This window comes from Helicoverpa zea, chromosome 12, assembly GCF_022581195.2.
Source record: "Helicoverpa zea isolate HzStark_Cry1AcR chromosome 12, ilHelZeax1.1, whole genome shotgun sequence".
In the NCBI taxonomy this organism is placed as follows: Eukaryota; Metazoa; Arthropoda; class Insecta; order Lepidoptera; family Noctuidae; genus Helicoverpa; species Helicoverpa zea.
Window position 1 is genome coordinate 1,672,145 of NC_061463.1, and position 19,481 is coordinate 1,691,625.

The 19,481-nt window shown below is 37.8% G+C and overlaps 1 protein-coding gene across 2 annotated transcripts in view; it reads left to right on the top strand.

The window, feature by feature from the left end:
- Positions 1-19,248, top strand: part of LOC124635266 (pre-mRNA-splicing factor ATP-dependent RNA helicase PRP16) — a 119,921-nt gene extending 100,673 nt beyond the window's left edge. For both annotated transcript variants that reach the window (XM_047171133.1, XM_047171134.1), the window contains 10 exons: positions 2,062-2,241; positions 13,256-13,339; positions 13,715-13,865; positions 14,954-15,051; positions 15,337-15,564; positions 16,457-16,628; positions 17,279-17,420; positions 17,841-18,001; positions 18,421-18,661; positions 19,009-19,248. In XM_047171133.1, the coding sequence (XP_047027089.1) occupies positions 2,062-2,241; positions 13,256-13,339; positions 13,715-13,865; positions 14,954-15,051; positions 15,337-15,564; positions 16,457-16,628; positions 17,279-17,420; positions 17,841-18,001; positions 18,421-18,661; positions 19,009-19,195 (1,644 nt within the window). In that variant the 3' untranslated portion in view covers positions 19,196-19,248. The remainder of the gene's footprint in view (positions 1-2,061; positions 2,242-13,255; positions 13,340-13,714; positions 13,866-14,953; positions 15,052-15,336; positions 15,565-16,456; positions 16,629-17,278; positions 17,421-17,840; positions 18,002-18,420; positions 18,662-19,008) is intronic.
- Positions 19,249-19,481: the final 233 nt, after the last annotated feature.

The window sequence follows — 19,481 nt, forward strand, 5'->3', positions numbered from 1 at the left end:
CCCGTTTATCGCGGAACGAGAAACGATAGAGTAGCTATCTTACGCTGTGGAATGCATTTGTATCTTGAAATTGAATCCGTCTGAAAAATTCTCAACATTTCAGCAGTTTCGCACAATTACTAAGCCAAAAATAACTACTGAAAAAAAAAACACCAACCAGAGTCAATAAACATACAGATTTATTACTTTCGTCTCACTATCAGTCCATACTGAAACTTCAACTGCCATAAAATGCATTTACAGAATTCCCTTTCACCCCCACCACAAATGCGTTCAGTCTAGACACTGTCGGGGCTATTTTTATCCCCCACCATACCCCAAGTTTAGTCTCCTGTGACGTCATACTATGACGTAGGTTTGGCTACCCGGGGAATTGTTGTGTATAAAGTTTTCGTTCGGGAATGAAAAGGGTCTGAATCGGATTGGATTTAGGACTAATGCGTATTTTTTGTGTTGGGTTTGTTGGTTAAAAAATAAAAATTGTCTTTTTACAAAAGGATTTATTTTGTACTTATTGTTCCCCGTGGTTGCACCCCCGTCTCAAAGGAATTATATATAACAAGTAGATAAAAAGTAGCTTTATGTCCTTTCTTAGACTCACATTTCATTTGAATCGGTGCAGGAGTAGCGTGAAAGCGCGACGGACAGACAAAATTACTTATGCATTTGTATGGATTTTTTTATTTATGAGCACGTATTAAAATACATATTTTCATATTTTGTACACGTGAGCCAAACCAATAAACTGTTTTACATAAAGATATTGACAGGGGGCTACCCTATTCAACTGGGAATAATCTGCATAAAAAAATATGTAATTTACGTCTTTTTCCAATTCCTAATTTTAATCACGCAACCAATATTAATTGAAAATCACTGTTTTTTTACTTGTAAACATAAATTAATCGTAAAAGGTGTTGACCCTATCGTCCTTTTTGACCTTGTTTTAAACAACTCGAAACCAATATAAAAATATAGTCAGGTACGTATATTGCATTCAATATTCAAAGCATTTCATAAAAATATGACATATATTTTTCTCAGAGAATTCCCATTTTTCAGGCCTGAAAATGAGATGAAAATATTATACCCAAAGCGGTTTTATGTTCTTTAGTGAATTTATTTACAAGAAAATATTCAATTTCATATTCAGTCTAAATAAAGAATGAAGGGAGATCTTTTTTTTATTTACCTACGTAAAGTTCTAGAATAAAGAGTAAGATTATTTTGAGCTTAACAAAAAAATCTTTTGAATCGCAATATTATAAGAACTGGTTTTCCCAACTTTTACGTTTTCCAAGGACATGAGAACAAAGACTTAGGAATTCTTTATATACTTGCGACAAAATTAAATCAATTACTCAAAAAATACCTTATTTATTTTTTCCTATGCTTCTATTGTTACCCAAGAGTCCTAAAAATAGATTTATTGGAACATTTTACATAGTTTTTGCTAAAATTATGTTTTGTTGTGCAAGCAACTCGTGCGCGTTTGTTCAACCGTGAAATTATCGAACGTCGATTTTCAATCGATCACTCGGAATCGGATAGTTTAATCACTTTCAGAATTCCGTTCGTGTATAAAATGTAAACGTTAATTGTTATGTAATTTTCGTAACTGACAATATAATTAGAGTTTAATTGAGTTATCGGAACGCTGAAAATGCTGAAAGTGTTCGGAAATGTTTGTACCTGTCGATCTAATCGATGAATTAATTATTAAGTCATTGACACTTAAATACTTATTCCCATTTAGAGATATTACTTAGTTCACATATTCTCGTATGAGATGATATGAGTATCATTTGGTACTCAGAATCAATCTGCGCCATTTTTTATTGAGCATTCATTTCGATATTAAATTAATTCTACGTACAAAAATCTTTAGCTAGATTGTTCCTCATGTGCTCTTATATCATTCAGCACTAATTCATTATAATTTATTCTGGTCTTATCCAGTGGCAATACTAGAATCGCAACAGATTCAAAACAAAACCAAACTTCAGCCCTTTAAAAATGACTTTTAACACCTACTAATTAAGTTCCAAATTCCTTTCTCAGGTGGTAGCCCGACGTTCCGACCTGAAGCTGATCGTGACATCAGCAACCATGGACTCCACAAAGTTCTCCACGTTCTTCGGCAACGTCCCCACGTTCACCATCCCTGGACGTACCTTCCCCGTTGAGACGTTCTTCGCCAAGAATGTCTGTGAAGACTACGTGGATGGTGCTGTGAAACAGGTGAGCTCTTTATATGTTATGGTAGCCTGGTACTTTAGATTTTTTAATGAGGTGTCGTGATGGAAAACAATATTTTCTTGGTAGAAATCTACTAGTAGAGATTTCAGACTTGTTGAGGTTGGAAAGTTTGATAAAAGAAGAAAATATTATTATCTTCATAGTGCTCAATGCGTATACACAATTATTGATTTCTCTGATCGATACTTAACTGAAGACAGCATGTAATAAAATGCGTACAAACAAAAATATCTCAAAAACAAACATTGCAGTATCTCTGTAGAAAATCCAATAATTTCCCACTATACTTGTCATTAATTAAAAAAATATATAACTCATGTCCTTCCTCCATAAACAAAAGTAACATCGCGTGCTAAACTGACGTGCGGACTCGTAAAACGTAGAATTACCATATTGTCACGATAGTATTAAATTCTACCACATGGAAATTACCAAATTAGTTATCGCGTTCAAATTGTAATGGAAACTCACGCTAGCCATTAAAATATACTCGTACCTATAAATTGAAAGTAAGAAAAAGTTTTATGAGTTTTTGTGAAGGCGATATCAGCATAAAATATTCGCCTGAGTTCAATTTACCGCAAAATTTCAATATTCAGCTGAAGTTTTTTTACTTTTTATCTACCCTTTAGAATATGAAAATTCCTTTACTAAAAGTCTTGGCTAGATCTTAAATAAGTCAACTTTTTTAATTCAATTAACAGAGTTAAGTCAGTCAGTGAGTAAACGAGATTCTAAGCCAAGTTACTTTCCTTTTAACATTTTACTTAAATCTGGCGAATGTAATGTAATGTTATTTTCTAACCGTAGACAGAAATAATACAGCAAAAAAATACATGAAGTAATAAAATAGATTCAAAGTTTGGGGAAAACTTGGAAGCATTTTAATGTCATTGATAGAGTATTATCACTGACTAACTCTGACTTCAGCTATTTTCAATAATAGACAATAGACCCGTGTCGGTGGCGCGTGTTGTTCCACGCGCTCCTCAAAGAGATGTCAGCAACCCCAGCAGGGCCCAGCAGGGCCGAGGTCTGCCGGGACTACGGGATTGTTCGAAAAAGTTACCGCGGCCCTGGCACATAAAAGGCCTACGACGGAACACGACGGTTTTGAGTCAGTAAGAGTCTGACACTCCCTCATCGCTGCTAATCCACCGCGGAAGGAGTCATTTGATGATTTTTGACGTCGTTAATAGATGATAAGATCTCATCGTATTTCCATAAACCAATCTTCAAAAACTACTCTTAAATATACACTTCTGGACACATCTATAGGCCCACCTTGTATTTTCAGTTTCGTTTGGTCCTAGCTAAATTTTTATATTAGGTCGAGCAAAAGGTTTTTATGCAGTTTTGAACCTTGCACATTCACAATTTCATTCAATAGTCTTTTTTTGAATTTCGAATACAGAATTGAAGGAAACAAGAGACAATTTGGAGCCCGCTTGTTGATATCAAACAATCGATTACTAGGAAAACTTGGTTTTATTGGTTTACTTGGATTTAATTCTTGAAAAAGTGATTGATATCTTTGGTTTTGCAACAAACATTACTTATTCTTAACATTAAGGTGAGGTTCTCTCAATAATCTATGGATACTTCACCTGAAGTCGCCGCCCAAGCTGTGGCACTTATTCAGGCCGGACACAGCCAAAGAAACGTGAGTGCTCAACTTAATTTAAGTCGATCTGCGGTCCGAAATGTTTATCGGAGGTACCTAGAGACTGGCGGCTTTGTTCGTCGCCAAGGAAGGCCACGATCTCGGGTCACAACTGAAGGAAAGGATCGTTTCATCGTGACGACCAGCTTGAGAAATCGTCACCTTACCTCCATTGAGATACAAAATCAACTTCGCGACTTCCATGGAGCATGTGCAAACGCTCGAACTGTTCGGAGAAGGTTAAAAGAACGCCAAAACTAACGCGAGCCCACCGAACAGCGCGCCTTCATTTCGCACGCAGTCATTTAAATTGGACACAGCAAGATTGGAGCCGTGTACTCTTTTCTGATGAGTCTAAAATTGTGTTACATGGCAATGATGGAAGGAAGAAGGTCTACCGACGTAAGGGAGAGCGTTTCGCACAATGCTGCTTTGAAGAGACCGTTGCTTATGGCGGTAGCTCATGGACTGTCTGTGGCGGTATATCCGCGAGCGGCAAAACTCAACTTGAGGTTGTTACAGGACCACGGCTGCCAACATTAAATGCTGAAAGGTACATTAGTGAGTGCTTAGAACCCCACGTGATACCATACGCGGACTATGTGGGCCCAAATTTCCTTTTTATGCATCATAATGCAAGAGCCCATGCGGCCGGTATCGTCAGGGAATATCTTCGGGATGTGAATATCACAGTTATAGACTGGCCAGCCAGAAGCCCAGACATGAACCCCATTGAGCACATGTGGGACGAGCTAAAAAGACGTGTTAGGGCTCGTCAGCCAGTTGCCCAGACGATGCAGGAGTTGAAAACTGCCATGAAGAGGAATGGGAGATGATCCCTCAAAATTTCATAGACCGGTTAATAAACTCTATGCCTAATCGTATGAGAGCTGTGGTAGATGCCCATGGAGGCAACACGCGTTATTAAATTAAGCCTTTATTTGATAAAACATGTTTTTTATTCAAAAAACAATTGCCTTTAACGAGGCACATATCCGACTTGTTAGGCGTAGCTCCATGTCGTATAGTCTTCTGAATTCAAATTTAAAACAATACGATCGAAAAAGAAGGTAAAATGTATCAGGTTTAAAACTGCATCAACAGTTTTTGTTCAATCTAGCAATAATATTTCGGTAGGGGCCATCGAAACCTAAACTCTAAGGTGGGCCAGTAGATGTGTCCAGAAGTGTATCTAGCCAATTGTGTGGCAAAAAATTGAGTAGTCGTTGACAGAAGTCATGTTTGTTAACCTTTACAATTATGTTGAATAGTCTTGATTGGAAAATTTGTTATGGAGGTTGCCACGTCTAAAAATCATTTGGTTGTCAAGCCACGTACCTACTAATTCAAGAGTGTAGAAATGATTTTTAGTTTCCTTTAAGTTAACTTTTAGTTTCCTTGCCTGAAATCTATATATATAAAAATGAAACCCTCTTTCCGTTGTCACGACATAACATGAAAACGGCTTGACCGATTTGGCTGAAAATTAGAGGGGAGGTAACTTAGACCTGGGAGAAGGTTTTAGGATAGTTTTTGTCACCATCCGGCTACGAAAGCTAGTTTAACAAATAAAAATACGTAGCATGGGTTACCCGCAGAGGCACGTGTACAGTCACGAGCAATAATATATATACATTGTCACATTTTCTAAAATATCTCAAATTCCACCATTCAAAAAGTATGTGTTCTATATTTTTTTCTAAATTATCTACATGTAATACTGTATCAAAACTGGGTATACATTGGTTTCATAGTAATATAAACGATACAAAATCACTAAAAAGTTTACACTTAAAATGTAATTTTGAATTATCCATGACAATTTCTATAACATATACACATGAAATGCCAGTTGTATACATATTACAGGAATTGTTATGGATACATTAAAATGATATTGAAAGTGTATACCTACTTTTTTCTGTAATAATTACAGTTTTATAAATAAATAAGGGTTGGTTACTACAATAAAACAAAGGTATACAAAATCAGTCTTGTAATTCGTTACCAAACGGAATGATTATTATTAATTAAGCCAATCAAATATAATCGGTGAAAATGGGCCTTAAATTAACTAAAATCTTGTGTAGCCCCCTTCAGCGTTTATAACATCTTGCAGCCTTTCCTGCATTGACGAAACCATATTGTAACATACATTATTGCCTCTAAAACTATCCCATATCTCATGGACGTGTCTGACCAAAGCTTCTCTGGTTCTCGCTTGGTTACTGTCCCACTCTTGGACCATCAGCCCCCACAAATTCTCTATAGGGTTGAGGTCAGGGCTTTTAGATGGCCACGGCAACGAATTCACGAAATTCCGGTTGCGACTGAACCAGGCTTGAGTGAATCGGGAATTATGGACACCAGTAGTTCCTTAAATTAGCGCGTTAACGCAAACAAACAAACGCTTCAAATTTATAATGTTAAAATATCGATTTAAACTTTTGTTAATTAAAAATCGTTTAAAACACAACAACAATAAATGCAAACTCACCGTAATTCCCAATTCATTTGCAATGTCTGTTACCGAAAGTCCCTGTTCTTTAAGAACAATAATTTTGTGTTTGTCATACGTAGAAATACGATAAGGCACGTTGTTACTGGGGCCCGATTCTCCTAATTTTACTTAAGCGACCTTCGATTGACGTTCGACTCGATTCGACTGAGATCCAATCCCGACTCGATTACGATTGAAGCGTATGTGGCATTCCGCTATTTTTTCTTTGAAATAAGCGTTTTTATCCTTTTATGTCATTCAATAATGAATCATTTTGTCTGCAAATGATTTACGATTGCAAAATGATTGTACAGCAAACTACCGTATAGACCAAAATCATCAAAATAGCAGACCAATCGCACACCAATCAAATGTCAATCGAATACGATTGGTCTTTTATTAGTAGCAGAATGCCCGATATGGTTAAAACTGCTATTACGATCATATTGCGATTCGATTTCTATTCGATTTTGACATTATTAACTTAGGAGAATCGGGGCCCTGTTCATTTTAAATTTATATATTACAATTAATATATCTAGCTGTACAGCCTCTTTCACACGGGGGCAGAACAGTGAGACAGAACAGTGGACATACACTAAAATTATGCAATACAATTGAGAGAAATTTGACAAGTCAAGTGACATATGAAAATATTTGAAATATAAAAATAAATACTGTAACAGCCAGTACGATTAGATATTAGAACTCCTTCAACATCGAAGTCACTGGCAAACTGGTTTACTGTAAACATGTTATTGAAATTTCCTTGGGTTCATTATTTTGTAACTAAAACTTAATATTTTTTTTAGAAATCTGTTGTTAACGTAAATTTGATAAAAATGTGTAGTTAATTTTGATACAATTTAACGTTTACATATTTTTTGGACACAGTTAGCATACTTATTTTTGCGATTTTATGTCACTACATGAATTTAAATTTTAAGGGCGTTTCCATGTTATTGCTCGTGACTGTACACAGTTCTAGAGATAGTAGGTGCGCCAAAACTATTGATTTTACAAAACTGGACTTGTGTGGTTCTTAAGTATTTATCATCTGCATTGCCCGTTCCACCTATTGGCAGCTGAATACCAGTGCTTTACATAAAATTTACCGAAGTTACCCGAAAAACCTGATATCTCTAGGGACTGACAATTCTCTGGTTTTGTGAAACTCATCATTGACATAACATAACGTCTAGAAATTGAGAAATTGAAAATCGAAATCTAAAACCAGTATTTTTTTAACTTATCGACATCATTCCAGCCAATTAATATCACCATACACCTACCGAATACTAGTATGGATGACAACCACTGTCAGAACCAAACTTACCAATTCCACCACTAACCAACTGCAACCAGTAACCACAACAATACTACGTAAGCATAGCTAATTACGCGTCATTTAGCCAATTACAATGATTATTCATAAGCTTAAGTAACGCCTGCTTCCTCGAACGAAACTCGCAGAAAAAAAACATTGTAAGTAATCGGTCGCCGTAATTGGTGAGTTGCAATCGTAAGGAAATAGAAATTATTTGTTTGTTATGTATTCGATAATGCGTCGTTTTGTTGTGAGAAAACTGGTGTTTTTTGGATATGGAATTTAGTCATAAAATCCAGAGAATTGGGTGAGAATTGCTGAATTTGTGATACCCAGCTGAATTTTGGTATGAACTTGTAATTTGGCATTTAAAAAGTTGTCTCAAATACAACGTGTGTCATTTCCTATAGGTTTTTCACTAGCTTAGCATTCATAGAAACTGCTTGAAACTCTTGCAAATTACAAGTATAAAGATGAAAACATAAACATTATAATAATAACGAGATGCAGTATGAAAACTAGGTCAAACACATAAAAGATTAACAGCAAATGAAACCGTCCCCGATGCAAATAGTTCACAAACTGGCTTATCACGAGCGTTGCGAATTGTTCGAATGCCGCTCACTGCAGCACCGCGCCTGCGCACCTTAGTGTTACCACGATTTAGCGAAATAATCGTATAATTTTATATAAGTTAGTTCAAAATTTTACAAATAAAGGTGTCAGTTGCAGAAAGATCCATTAAAATTACAGCTTCTTTAAATCTATTCCTAACATTTTTTATCTTAATGACAAAGAAAGAGGGAGCAATAGATTTAAAGAATCTTTAACTTAAATGGATCTTTTGCAACTGGCGGAAAATACTCTAAAAGATTTACTCTTCTGGCTGACAGAAAGAGTTGATTGGTCGAAATTACCATTCAAGGAAAAGCGTTATAATTGTTACTTTGTCGAAGTCGTATTTTTTTTAATAGTACATACGCTGTATTTTGAGATGTCAGGATTAAGGCAAATAAGCAATGTGTAAAAGTCCTATTTTCTTCGCCAAAGTGACATCTGGGTATTTCATTTATTTTGTTGCGCGATGCTGACTAACACTGAATTTCTTTTATATTCGAATTTCTATAGGATGATAGCTTTGAGGTCGTTAGGGACGATAACACGCAGACAGTGTCAAAACAAAGTCAAATAGACAGTGACTTTGGTATTTGTATGGTCTTTCGCCCTTTATGTACCCTTTATGTACCCTTTATGTACCACGGCCGCGATAACTCTTTCAAATAATCCCGCAGTCCCGCAGGATCCAAACACACCCTGAGAACGACTCGCGATCATAAGCGGCTATTCTTAAATTAATTCCTTAGGAAGGTGATAATATTATTGATCTTTTAATATAATATAAGGATAAGAATTCCTACAACTACATAAGACTATGGTAACCCCACAAGTCGAGTCAACGAACTGCGGACCCCGACCGCGTTACAACGTTAGATTCCCGCGCGGTGCAAGAATGCGCGGATTGACTCGCTTTTGCAATTAATAGGTGTATCTTGTTTTAGCTCTCTGTTAATATGATAATACTGGAAATATTGTTTGTTTTTAGATATTAGTTATTTGTCATTGAATAGGCTAATATGATTCTGGTTGTTTGGTGTGGTCGTACAAGAAATATTTGCTGGATAAACTGTTGCTGATTGCGAAATCGTGATTAAGTACAAAGTTTTCACTTACAAGGTCAAAATATCCATATCAGTCTAAAAGGGAGGTTACTTAAATGTCTGGACGCCCTTATCTTATTACAGCTGTTCCCTACTGATTTACCCTCGTCTTATGTGAACTACTTACAGCACCCGGATAAAAAATAACCCATTTGTTATTCTGATGTAGATGTTGGCTGTACTATTCCTTAGCTATATCCAAATTGTCACGTATAACGTAGTGTTCTCAAGGTACCATTTTAGAATACATGTTCAGCTACTTTAATTAGAGTAATGACAAGCCAATATACTCTGCTTCTACAAATGAACAGCCGAGCCTAGGCGTGGCTGTACCTGCCTTCTATCGATTCGCTACCTAATTGAATTCCTACAGGTTCAATTCCGTGCGTTGAACTGTGGCCTGATAAATACCTTGATATTACACTATTGTGTTAACTAAAGCCTTTTTATTAAAATGAAAGAAAATCGAAAACTCGGTTATTACCGCCTGAAATCCTACGATATTAGGGAGGCAAAAAATTTCATAACTCGACTTTATCTTTGATAAAAGATTTATTTAGTCTTCAAAAAGAATTACAATTTACACTAGAGTTTTAGTTGTGACTTTGTTATTAAATCTTCAGTACTTAAGTAGGTACGTACATAGCTTGTTTAGCTATTTTATATATGGTTATATCATGCATAAAGAAAATCTCCATAAAGAGGAAGATTTTATTGAAGCTATGATTGGTATATCTTCACTGTACAACCATTGAACCAATTCAGATGGACGCGTTTATAGGCTACATTTTATATCCTCGATACGGGAACAATTCCTTCAGAAAGCGCAAGAACACACCCAGTCCTACAAAAGACCTAAGACCTAGCGTCAAACACTAACTAATTACACGTCATGCGTAACTAATTACTGCTTGTTTAGTTTACGTAATTAATTGTGTACTACCAGTGACTGGTCGTTAGTCCGGTCGGCGCCAAAATACGTGGCTAATTGCTTTTTTACTTCTACTTAGCCTTCAGATGTATTGGTATATTTTTTGTTACTAGATATTTGAATGTTAATGACCTTTTGTAATAGGTGTTAATAAATAAAAGTATGGTTTGTTACAGTTGCTATTGAATAGGTACATATATTGCATAGAAGCATAGCCGACTTGTTCAAGTGGTCACAAAAAAATATATATTTGCACTAAGGCTGGCCGCCAACGTCCGTTGATCGGTAGGTCATCATCTCCCGAGCCTTTTCCCAACTATGTTGGGGTCGGCTTCCAGTCTAACCGGATTCAGCTGAATACCAGTGTTTTACAAGGAGCGACTACCTATTTGACCTCCTCAACCCAGTTACCCGGGCAAGCCCCTTGATTAGACTGGCGTCAGACTTACTGGCTTCTGACTACCCGTAACGACTGCCAAGGATGTTTAATGACAGCTGGTAGGTAGCCGATTTTTTGTAGGAGAAAACCAAAACACACTGATAGCAATAATGCAAAGCACACGTCCCACAATAAGTTGAAAAATAAATCCTTGTCGGAAAGTCCTGCAAAAAAGTTAGCCATTTCATACGCCTATCAATAATGGCATATTAACGTAATAGAAAGCAAACAAGCCAGTTCACTTAGTTAATTGGAAAAGGTCAACGGTTGACATTATGGTGACCCTTTTATGAAATGGGTGTGAAAGTATAGCCTGATAATTTCCTAAAAAGCCTGACTACTGGCATGGCAATATAATGGCATAGTAACATGGCTATTAAAAGTCGTAATCAAACAGTAGTGGGCGGTTTTATTCGGCAAAATTTCTGCTCGCATCAGGAGTCAAATAGGAGTCTGTTTTTTTTAAACAGCAACCTGAACTAAGAGAAACCGCGGGCGGAAGCTATTCTATAGCCATTTGCAAGCATCTTTTGATAAACAGACGCCTATATGCTATATTTCTTGTGATTTCTAGATCAATATCGCAGCCGAATGAGATGCAAATTTTCACGCCTCTGCTATATACAAGAGTTGAAACTTTAATGAAAGCCTGTCATAGTGAAATCATAGTTTGCGTGCTACTTTTGACAACAAACTGACAAACATCTCTTTCTAAGTACTGAAATAAATGCACATCGGGTATATTAATGCGAAAGAATGTATGTCTGCATGTTAGTTCCTCTTTTATGCCAACACTCCTGGATGTATTTTGATGAATTCCATATAGGCTTCCAGCTATCCCTACTCTTTATCCGATTGAAGGAAGTATTTCTCTCGGTACGCTCTGGCAGAAGCTAGTATTAAAATAATCCGTAAAATTCTCTGTATGGCTTTAAGGTTGGCTGCAAGAGAACCCAATTCTGGGTTAAGCTCGCCGTTGTACATAAACTGTCTTTAATCTTTTTATATTTATTGTTAAGTGTGCAATAAATAATAAATAAATAAAATTAAACTCAAAGAAGACTCAGGATTATTCATAAGTTCTAATCGAATAATCGCCAATGCAAATGACAATTAAGTTGCATTTAACACTGGCTACATATTTGAACCAAGTTAATCTTACTATTTATCTTTGCTTCGTACAAACTGAGGCTTTGTTTAATCTACGGATCAGGCCGGTTCTATTTGAGTAAGGGGTAACATTCGAAGGCATTTTGTTCTGAATGAGTTAAATGTAGAAAATCAAGTTTTATTGTTTTAGGGTTTAAATGTTAATTTGAACTCAATATTGTTTTAGACTTTACTGGGTGTTGAATTCATTTCGATTTATTTAGTTTGTGAAAATTCTCCTTAAGTAAACTTCCAGGTTTCAGGTTCCAGGTCGTCACCAAACTTTTTGTCGTCACGGAATATTGCTCTTATCACAGAAACATAACTGCGTGAAGATGCATGAATTTGGCTATCCAGTTCAAACCTATAACTTATTTTATATTACTCCACTTTTTGTCATAGACCTAAATTAAAAGGTGTCCACCTTGTTTTTCGAAATGACGCAATTATGTATCCATTCATTATGAAACGGTACTATCATATCCATGCCAAGCAGTAGCATCAGCTTAACTATCATCTGATTATCATGACGTAGCTAAAACAATAGCAGTATGTTTTCGTTAAGACCAAATGTTTAAATATGATTAGACTTTCTCGTATGTACTTTAGTTCTACGCAAATATTTGTTTATCCGAACTCTTTATTTAACTTTCATTTGCTTGATAATAAAAATGGAAATAGACTTTTTCTCTTGGTTAATCCAAAGCTATGAGTAACGAATGATCTAATTCCAAATAGTTTTAGAATTTCTATACTAATATTATAAAGAGGAAAACTTTGTTTGTTTGGTTGTAATGGATAAACTCAAAAACTGCTGGACCGATTTTAAATATTCTTTCACCATTAGAAAGCTACATTATCTGCGAGTACAATAGGCTATATTTTATCCCGGTGCGGGCAGTAGCTCCCACGGGACGCGGGTGAAACCGCGGGAAAACGGCTAGTAAATTATTAAAGCATAGAAATCGGTTCAGCCGTTTAAGAGCTACGGGCTACACCCACCTTTTTATCTTAGAGGGATTAAAAATTAAACATATCGGAAAACGCATTAAAAATACGATTGATTCTATGTTCTAAAAATAAAAGGGTCAAGTGCGCACCGTCAAGTTCAATGGCCGGCTCACCTAAATAGAATTCTTTTTCCACCCAGATTTACTCAGAATAACAAAGTCATAATTACATTGGGAATGAAGATTCAATACGCCTTTTTATTTTGAAATAGCAATATCGCATGTAAAGGAATTAATGTCAGCTATTAAATTGTTTCAGGCGCTTCAGATACATTTGCAGCCTGAAGAAGGAGATATCCTCATATTCATGCCTGGACAGGAAGATATTGAAGTCACTTGTGAGGTAAGATTTTGTTCATTGCTTTTTGATGAACATGGAGTACAAAGGTGTTTAAGTTAATGAATACTTCAAGAATAATAATTTTATGTGCTGCAATTTGAAAAGCGATGCAACTTTACTCAATAAGTTTGTTCACTCGTTTTAAAGTAAAGCTTAATTAATTTAATATCCTCATGGACATCATCATCTTTAGCCTATTATCTTATTTAAGGACAGTCAGTCAGCATTTTTTCATTCCTTGAATCTCTCCAATCTGCCCATTCAATTTAGACCATTATCAAAGCAACAACTTGTATAACTATTTCCTTACATCCTCTAAATCTTTCTTCAACTTTAGTGGTTTTCTAGAACGTTCTTCATAACATTTTCTGCCACCAGGTTCTGACAGAGCGTCTAGCAGACTTAGACAGCGCTCCCCCCCTCACAGTGCTGCCGATATACTCGCAGCTGCCAGCTGACCTGCAAGCCAAGATCTTCCAGCGAGCACCACCTGGACAGAGGAAGTGTATTGTCGCTACTAATATTGCTGGTAAGACTTCTCCCACCAGGAGACAGAGCGCCCCCCCTCACGGTGCTGCCAATATACTCGCAGTTGCCAGCTGACCTGCAAGCCAAGATCTTCCAGCGAGCTCCACCCGGACAGAGGAAGTATATTGGGGCTACTAAAATTGCTGGTAAGACTTCTCCCACCGGGAGACATCGTGCCCCCCATCAAAGTGCTGCCGATATACTCGCAGCTACCAGCTGACCTGCAAGCCAAGATCTTCCAGCGAGCACCACCCGGACAGAGGAAGTGTGTTGGGGCTACTAACATTGCTGGTAAGACTTCTCCCACCGGGAGACATCGTGCCCCCCATCAAAGTGCTGCCGATATACTCGCAGCTGCCAGCTGACCTGCAAGCCAAGATCTTCCAGCGAGCACCACCCGGACAGAGGAAGTGTGTTGGGGCTACTAACATTGCTGGTAAGACTTCTCCCACCGGGAGACATCGTGCCCCCCATCAAAGTGCTGCCGATATACTCGCAGCTGCCAGCTGACCTGCAAGCCAAGATCTTCCAGCGAGCACCACCCGGACAGAGAAAGTGCATCGTCGCTATTAATATTGCTGGTAAGGAGATTTATTGTTACAGCCTTTTTATCATCCCACTGCCGGGGCTGCGGAAAAGGATTGAGCGTTAATCACCACGCTTGCTCAATGCGGGTTGGTGATTTCAGACTAAGTCCAGGTTTCCTCAAGATGTTTTCCTTCCTGCCTTGCTCCTTCCTTGATGCCTTTTTATCAGCCATTGGTGTACAAGATATACTTAGAAAGTAGGTACATACAAACTTAGAAAAGTTGCATTATTAAGTCTGCCATTGTACCAGTTTGTATATGAAGTTTAAATAAATAAATAAATGATTTATACGTGGGGTAATCCGTTTACGTTTTTGCAATTATGTTGTAACGACATATCTAGGTATGTTTATGTTCACGGATAATTAACTAGAATTAATTACTTGCAAGTAACAATAACACTTTTCCGTTTTATAAGCATTTATTGTCGTGGTTTGTTTTGTAGCGTAATCAAATCTTTATGGTATGTTCAAAAATAAAATACTTGTATTATTTTTTACAGAGACATCACTGACGGTAGACGGAATAATGTACGTGATAGATAGTGGATACTGCAAACTGAAGGTGTACAACCCAAGGATCGGTATGGATGCTCTACAGGTACGTTTCGTAAAAACAATATTTATATTAGAAAGTAGTAGTAGGGTTGTGTTTTTAAGTTGTTAATAGGGTACCAGGAATAGCACTTTAAATTCTAGCGCCTTCGGTTCTTGAAAGACGTTCGATCGTTTTAAGTTATATAAGCAAAAACCCACTTTTATTATAAAAATACCGTATCCAAATCGGTTCATACGTTTAAACGAAAACTCGTGGGAAAAGAACTCTCATCCTGAATCTGACAGCTTTCTACACTTTTTCTGCTCTAATTGAATTGCCATCTTCCAGATCTACCCAGTAAGTCAGGCCAACGCGAGACAGCGAGCAGGCCGCGCCGGACGCACGGGGCCCGGCAAGGCCTTCTGTCTGTACACACAGCGGCAGTACCAACATGAGTTGTTAGCCTCCACCGTGCCGGAGATACAGAGGACTAATCTAGCTAACACTGTGCTGTTGTTGAAGAGTCTAGGAGTTGAGGATCTGTTAGCTTTCCATTTTATGGACCCGCCGCCGCAGGTTTGTTGAAATCTTTATTTTGTTGAGCTGGCTGTGTTTATTTGCGTTTGTACATAATATCTTAATTAGGTTAACATTACGGTGCCTGTATAGAATTTAATGCGTACCACAGGCGTTACGGTCACCTTCAGTTACTGCTATGCTATGATATGTATCCTTAACAATATTTATTTTTATATAGATATCTAACACATAATGTATGCATACATTACATTACATTAGGCGCGTAGCGACTTTCAGGATGGCTCTATGCGCTCGTTCTATCGGAAGTGTCAATGTTTTTCCATTACCACCCCAGGCAATGATGCAGTATTGGATTATAGATTGACACAAAGCCTTATATAACTGAATAATTAGTTTTTGATCTGCAATATAGCGCAACTTCTTAAAGACAAACATCCGCTTGCGAATTCTAGATGTTAAAGCAGAAAAATGCTGTTTATACGAAAGAGTTTCATCCAGTATAAGCCCTAAGTATTAATTTGGTTTAATTCTCATATTTTCCATTGGGTTCTCACAATGGTGTGTACTTGTATGCATTTTGATAGATACTATTTGATAAAATTATTGTTGGTACTAAATCAAGATTTCTGCTATCTTTGTTTGTACTAAGTAGTTACTTATCAAATCAAATCAAATTATTTATTTGCATAATACAAGTATAAATGATGTTACAAATGGATATAGAGTGCACTGTTTTAGATTGTGTAGTCACTCTCATTTCTCTTTATGCACTGCTCTGTTAACCGCCTTATATACTTTCCCTATATACTCCCTTACGTAGTCCCCTTGGAAATTGACTTATGTACCACCAATATATACTCCCTTATTTACACTATGTTCTTTCTTCCTACCCCTACTATATCAAAATATCTTAACACACTCTTCCCAGGACACGATCCTAAACTCGATGTACCAACTGTGGATCCTGGGAGCGTTAGACGGCACGGGGTCACTGACCCCGCTGGGAAGGCAGATGGCGGAGTTCCCGCTAGACCCTCCGCAGTGTCACATGCTCATCGTCAGCGCAGAGATGGGCTGCAGTGTTGAAGTGCTTATTATTGGTGAGTACACCTCATAAGACACAGATTTACCGATGACCTCATAAATGTATCCTGGTTGCCCAGCGCGGTGAGGGTTAGCAAATCGCCCTCGCTCATTCGCTGGTAACCAGAAAGTAGATAACTTTTCTTGAATATGGACTAGCTGTCTCGAATATCGGATGGCACGTTAAACTGTAGGTCCCGGCTGTCATTGAACATCCTTGGCAGTCGTTACGGGTAGTCAGAAGCCAGTAAATCTGACGCCAGTCTAACCAAGGGGTATCGGGTTGCCCGGGTAACTGGGTTGAGGCGGTCAGATAGGCAGTCGCTTCTTGTAAAGCACTGGTACTCAGCTGAATCCGGTTAGACTGGAAGCCGACCCCAACATGGTTGGATGGAGGATGATGTCTCGAATATCAGTGAATTGGGAACGGAATGGGGCTCACGGATAGAAAGAAAACAGAGACCTTCTCCATTGCAAATTTTCCACAAGCAATTCCGACGTTTCGAGAACAATAAAAAAGTCACTTTTGAATTTTTCTTACCTGAATCATTAAACCTCAAAATGTTTAATGTGTCTAAATTAGCCAATCTTATTTGCAATAGGTCGATTTCACTTCACTTTTTCCATTGTACAACCTTTTTCCAACAATCAATTCTTTTCTCCCCAGTATCAATGCTGTCAGTGCCGTCAGTGTTCTACCGGCCTCAGGGTCGCGAGGAGGAAGCTGACTCCGTCAAGGAGAAGTTCCAAGTGCCCGAGTCTGATCACCTCACTCTACTGCACTTGTACAACCAGTGGAAGGCTAACAAGTAAGATTTGTTTCTGTACCTAGGATCTTACGAATTATTGCTGTTTTATGAATTACATAAATACTGTACAAAAAAATATAGGTTGTAAAGACAAGTTGACGAATTATAAAACCTTCACAGACTATGAACCCTGACAGAAGACTCGTTAAATTCAAAATACATGAAATACTTAGATTCAGTACCCAAATTAAGATTCGACTGCCATTTTTAACTGACTTCTCAAAAAGTCGAGGATCTGAATGCGTTGGAATCTTTTATTTCTCCATTGAAGATAAATCTAACAATTGCATAAGGATGATACGGAGAAAATAGTTTATTATGAAATGACATTCCCATTCTCGCATCCCTATCGTTAACTAGCTTGCATATTCAGATGCTTGGTTCCTTATTTTTAACCATTTTTTTCCTTACACTTCCCAGTTACTCAGGCCAATGGTGTACCGAGCACTTTGTTCACGGCAAGGCGATGCGTAAAGTACGCGAAGTGCGTCAACAGTTGAAAGACATCATGCAACAACAACGCCTGCCGCTCGTGTCGTGTGGAACTGACTGGGATACTGTCCGCAAGTGTATCTGTTCAGGTAAGGGTGTTTAGATGTTTTAAAGGCATTTTTTCTAGGTTGACGCCCTAAGTTTCATTTTGGCGACCTTATTTTCCCGTTCGGGTGGCCCATTTTTCTTTATGTTTTCTAGTTAATTAATTTTGGTTTTGTCGGTTTGATTGTGTTGCTCTAGTTTTATTATGGTTATTAGCTGTTTCCCGCCATTGGAAAAACTACTTCTCATACTTCTGTAAATAATAACACTGAATCATATAATTCTTACCAATTGTTCAATCGATATTTTAAATATCATCGAAATCCCACCTAAATGAGGTGCTCTTGTTCCTAATACCACCACAAGTTATTCAATTCAAACCATCGCCACAGTAATTCAGTAAAATCGCAGTACATACCTACCTACATTAACAAACTCCTAATTTTACCAAATTTCTTCACAGCCTACTTCCAGCAAGCAGCTCGCCTCAAAGGCATAGGGGAATACGTGAACTGCCGCACAGGCATGCCTTGTCACCTTCACCCGACTTCCGCACTGTTCGGTCTTGGCAACTCACCCGACTATGTGGTCTACTACGAGCTGATGATGACCACGAAGGAGTACATGCATTGTGTGACCGCGGTCGATGGAAGATGGTTGGCCGAGTTGGGACCCATGTTCTTTTCTGTTAAGGAGACTGGGAAGTGAGTATGAGTGAATTATTTTGAGAATATTTATTCAGGGGATGCAGCCAAATGTGACAATTGTTACGGGAGATTTGTGCTCAAAAGTGCTATGCTGATGCTATTGAATGAAAAATAATATACATACCTAGGTATGTCCGATTTAGTAGAACATTAACCAGTAAAAGCTATCAAACTTAAATCAACAAAATGTTTAACAAATATTTATTTATAGTTTTTACATGTGACTACTATACTGTTCTAAATCCACATACCCAGCTGAAAAAGTTATACTTTATCTGTATAGTAAATGAGCCATTAACCTTAAGCCATAAATAAAAAAATCACGTTCAAATATTCTTCTCCAGAACAAATCGCGACAAACGCAAAGAAGCAGCCGTCCACCTCCAACGAATGGAAGAAGAGATGAAACAAGCCGAACAGAAGATGGCAGAAGAACGCAAGAGGAGAGAAGAAGACGTTCCAGTTAAACAGGAGATCGCGACGCCAGGACTCAACACGCCTAGGAGAACGCCACATAGGCTGGGACTTTGAAAATAGCTGTATTTTTGATAGGCTTAAATGAAATAAAGGATTTTTTCACAATATTTTTTCGTCTTGAAATATCATCCTCCGAGCCTTTTCCCAACTATGTTGGGGTCGGCTTCCAGTCTAACCGGATTCAGCTGAGTACCAGTGCTTTTACAAGAAGCGACTGCCTATCTGACCTCCTCAACCCAGTTACCTGGGCAACCCGATACCCCTTGGTTAGACTGGTGTCAGACTTACTGGCTTCTGACTACCCGTAACGACTGCCAAGGATGTTCAATGACAGCCGGGA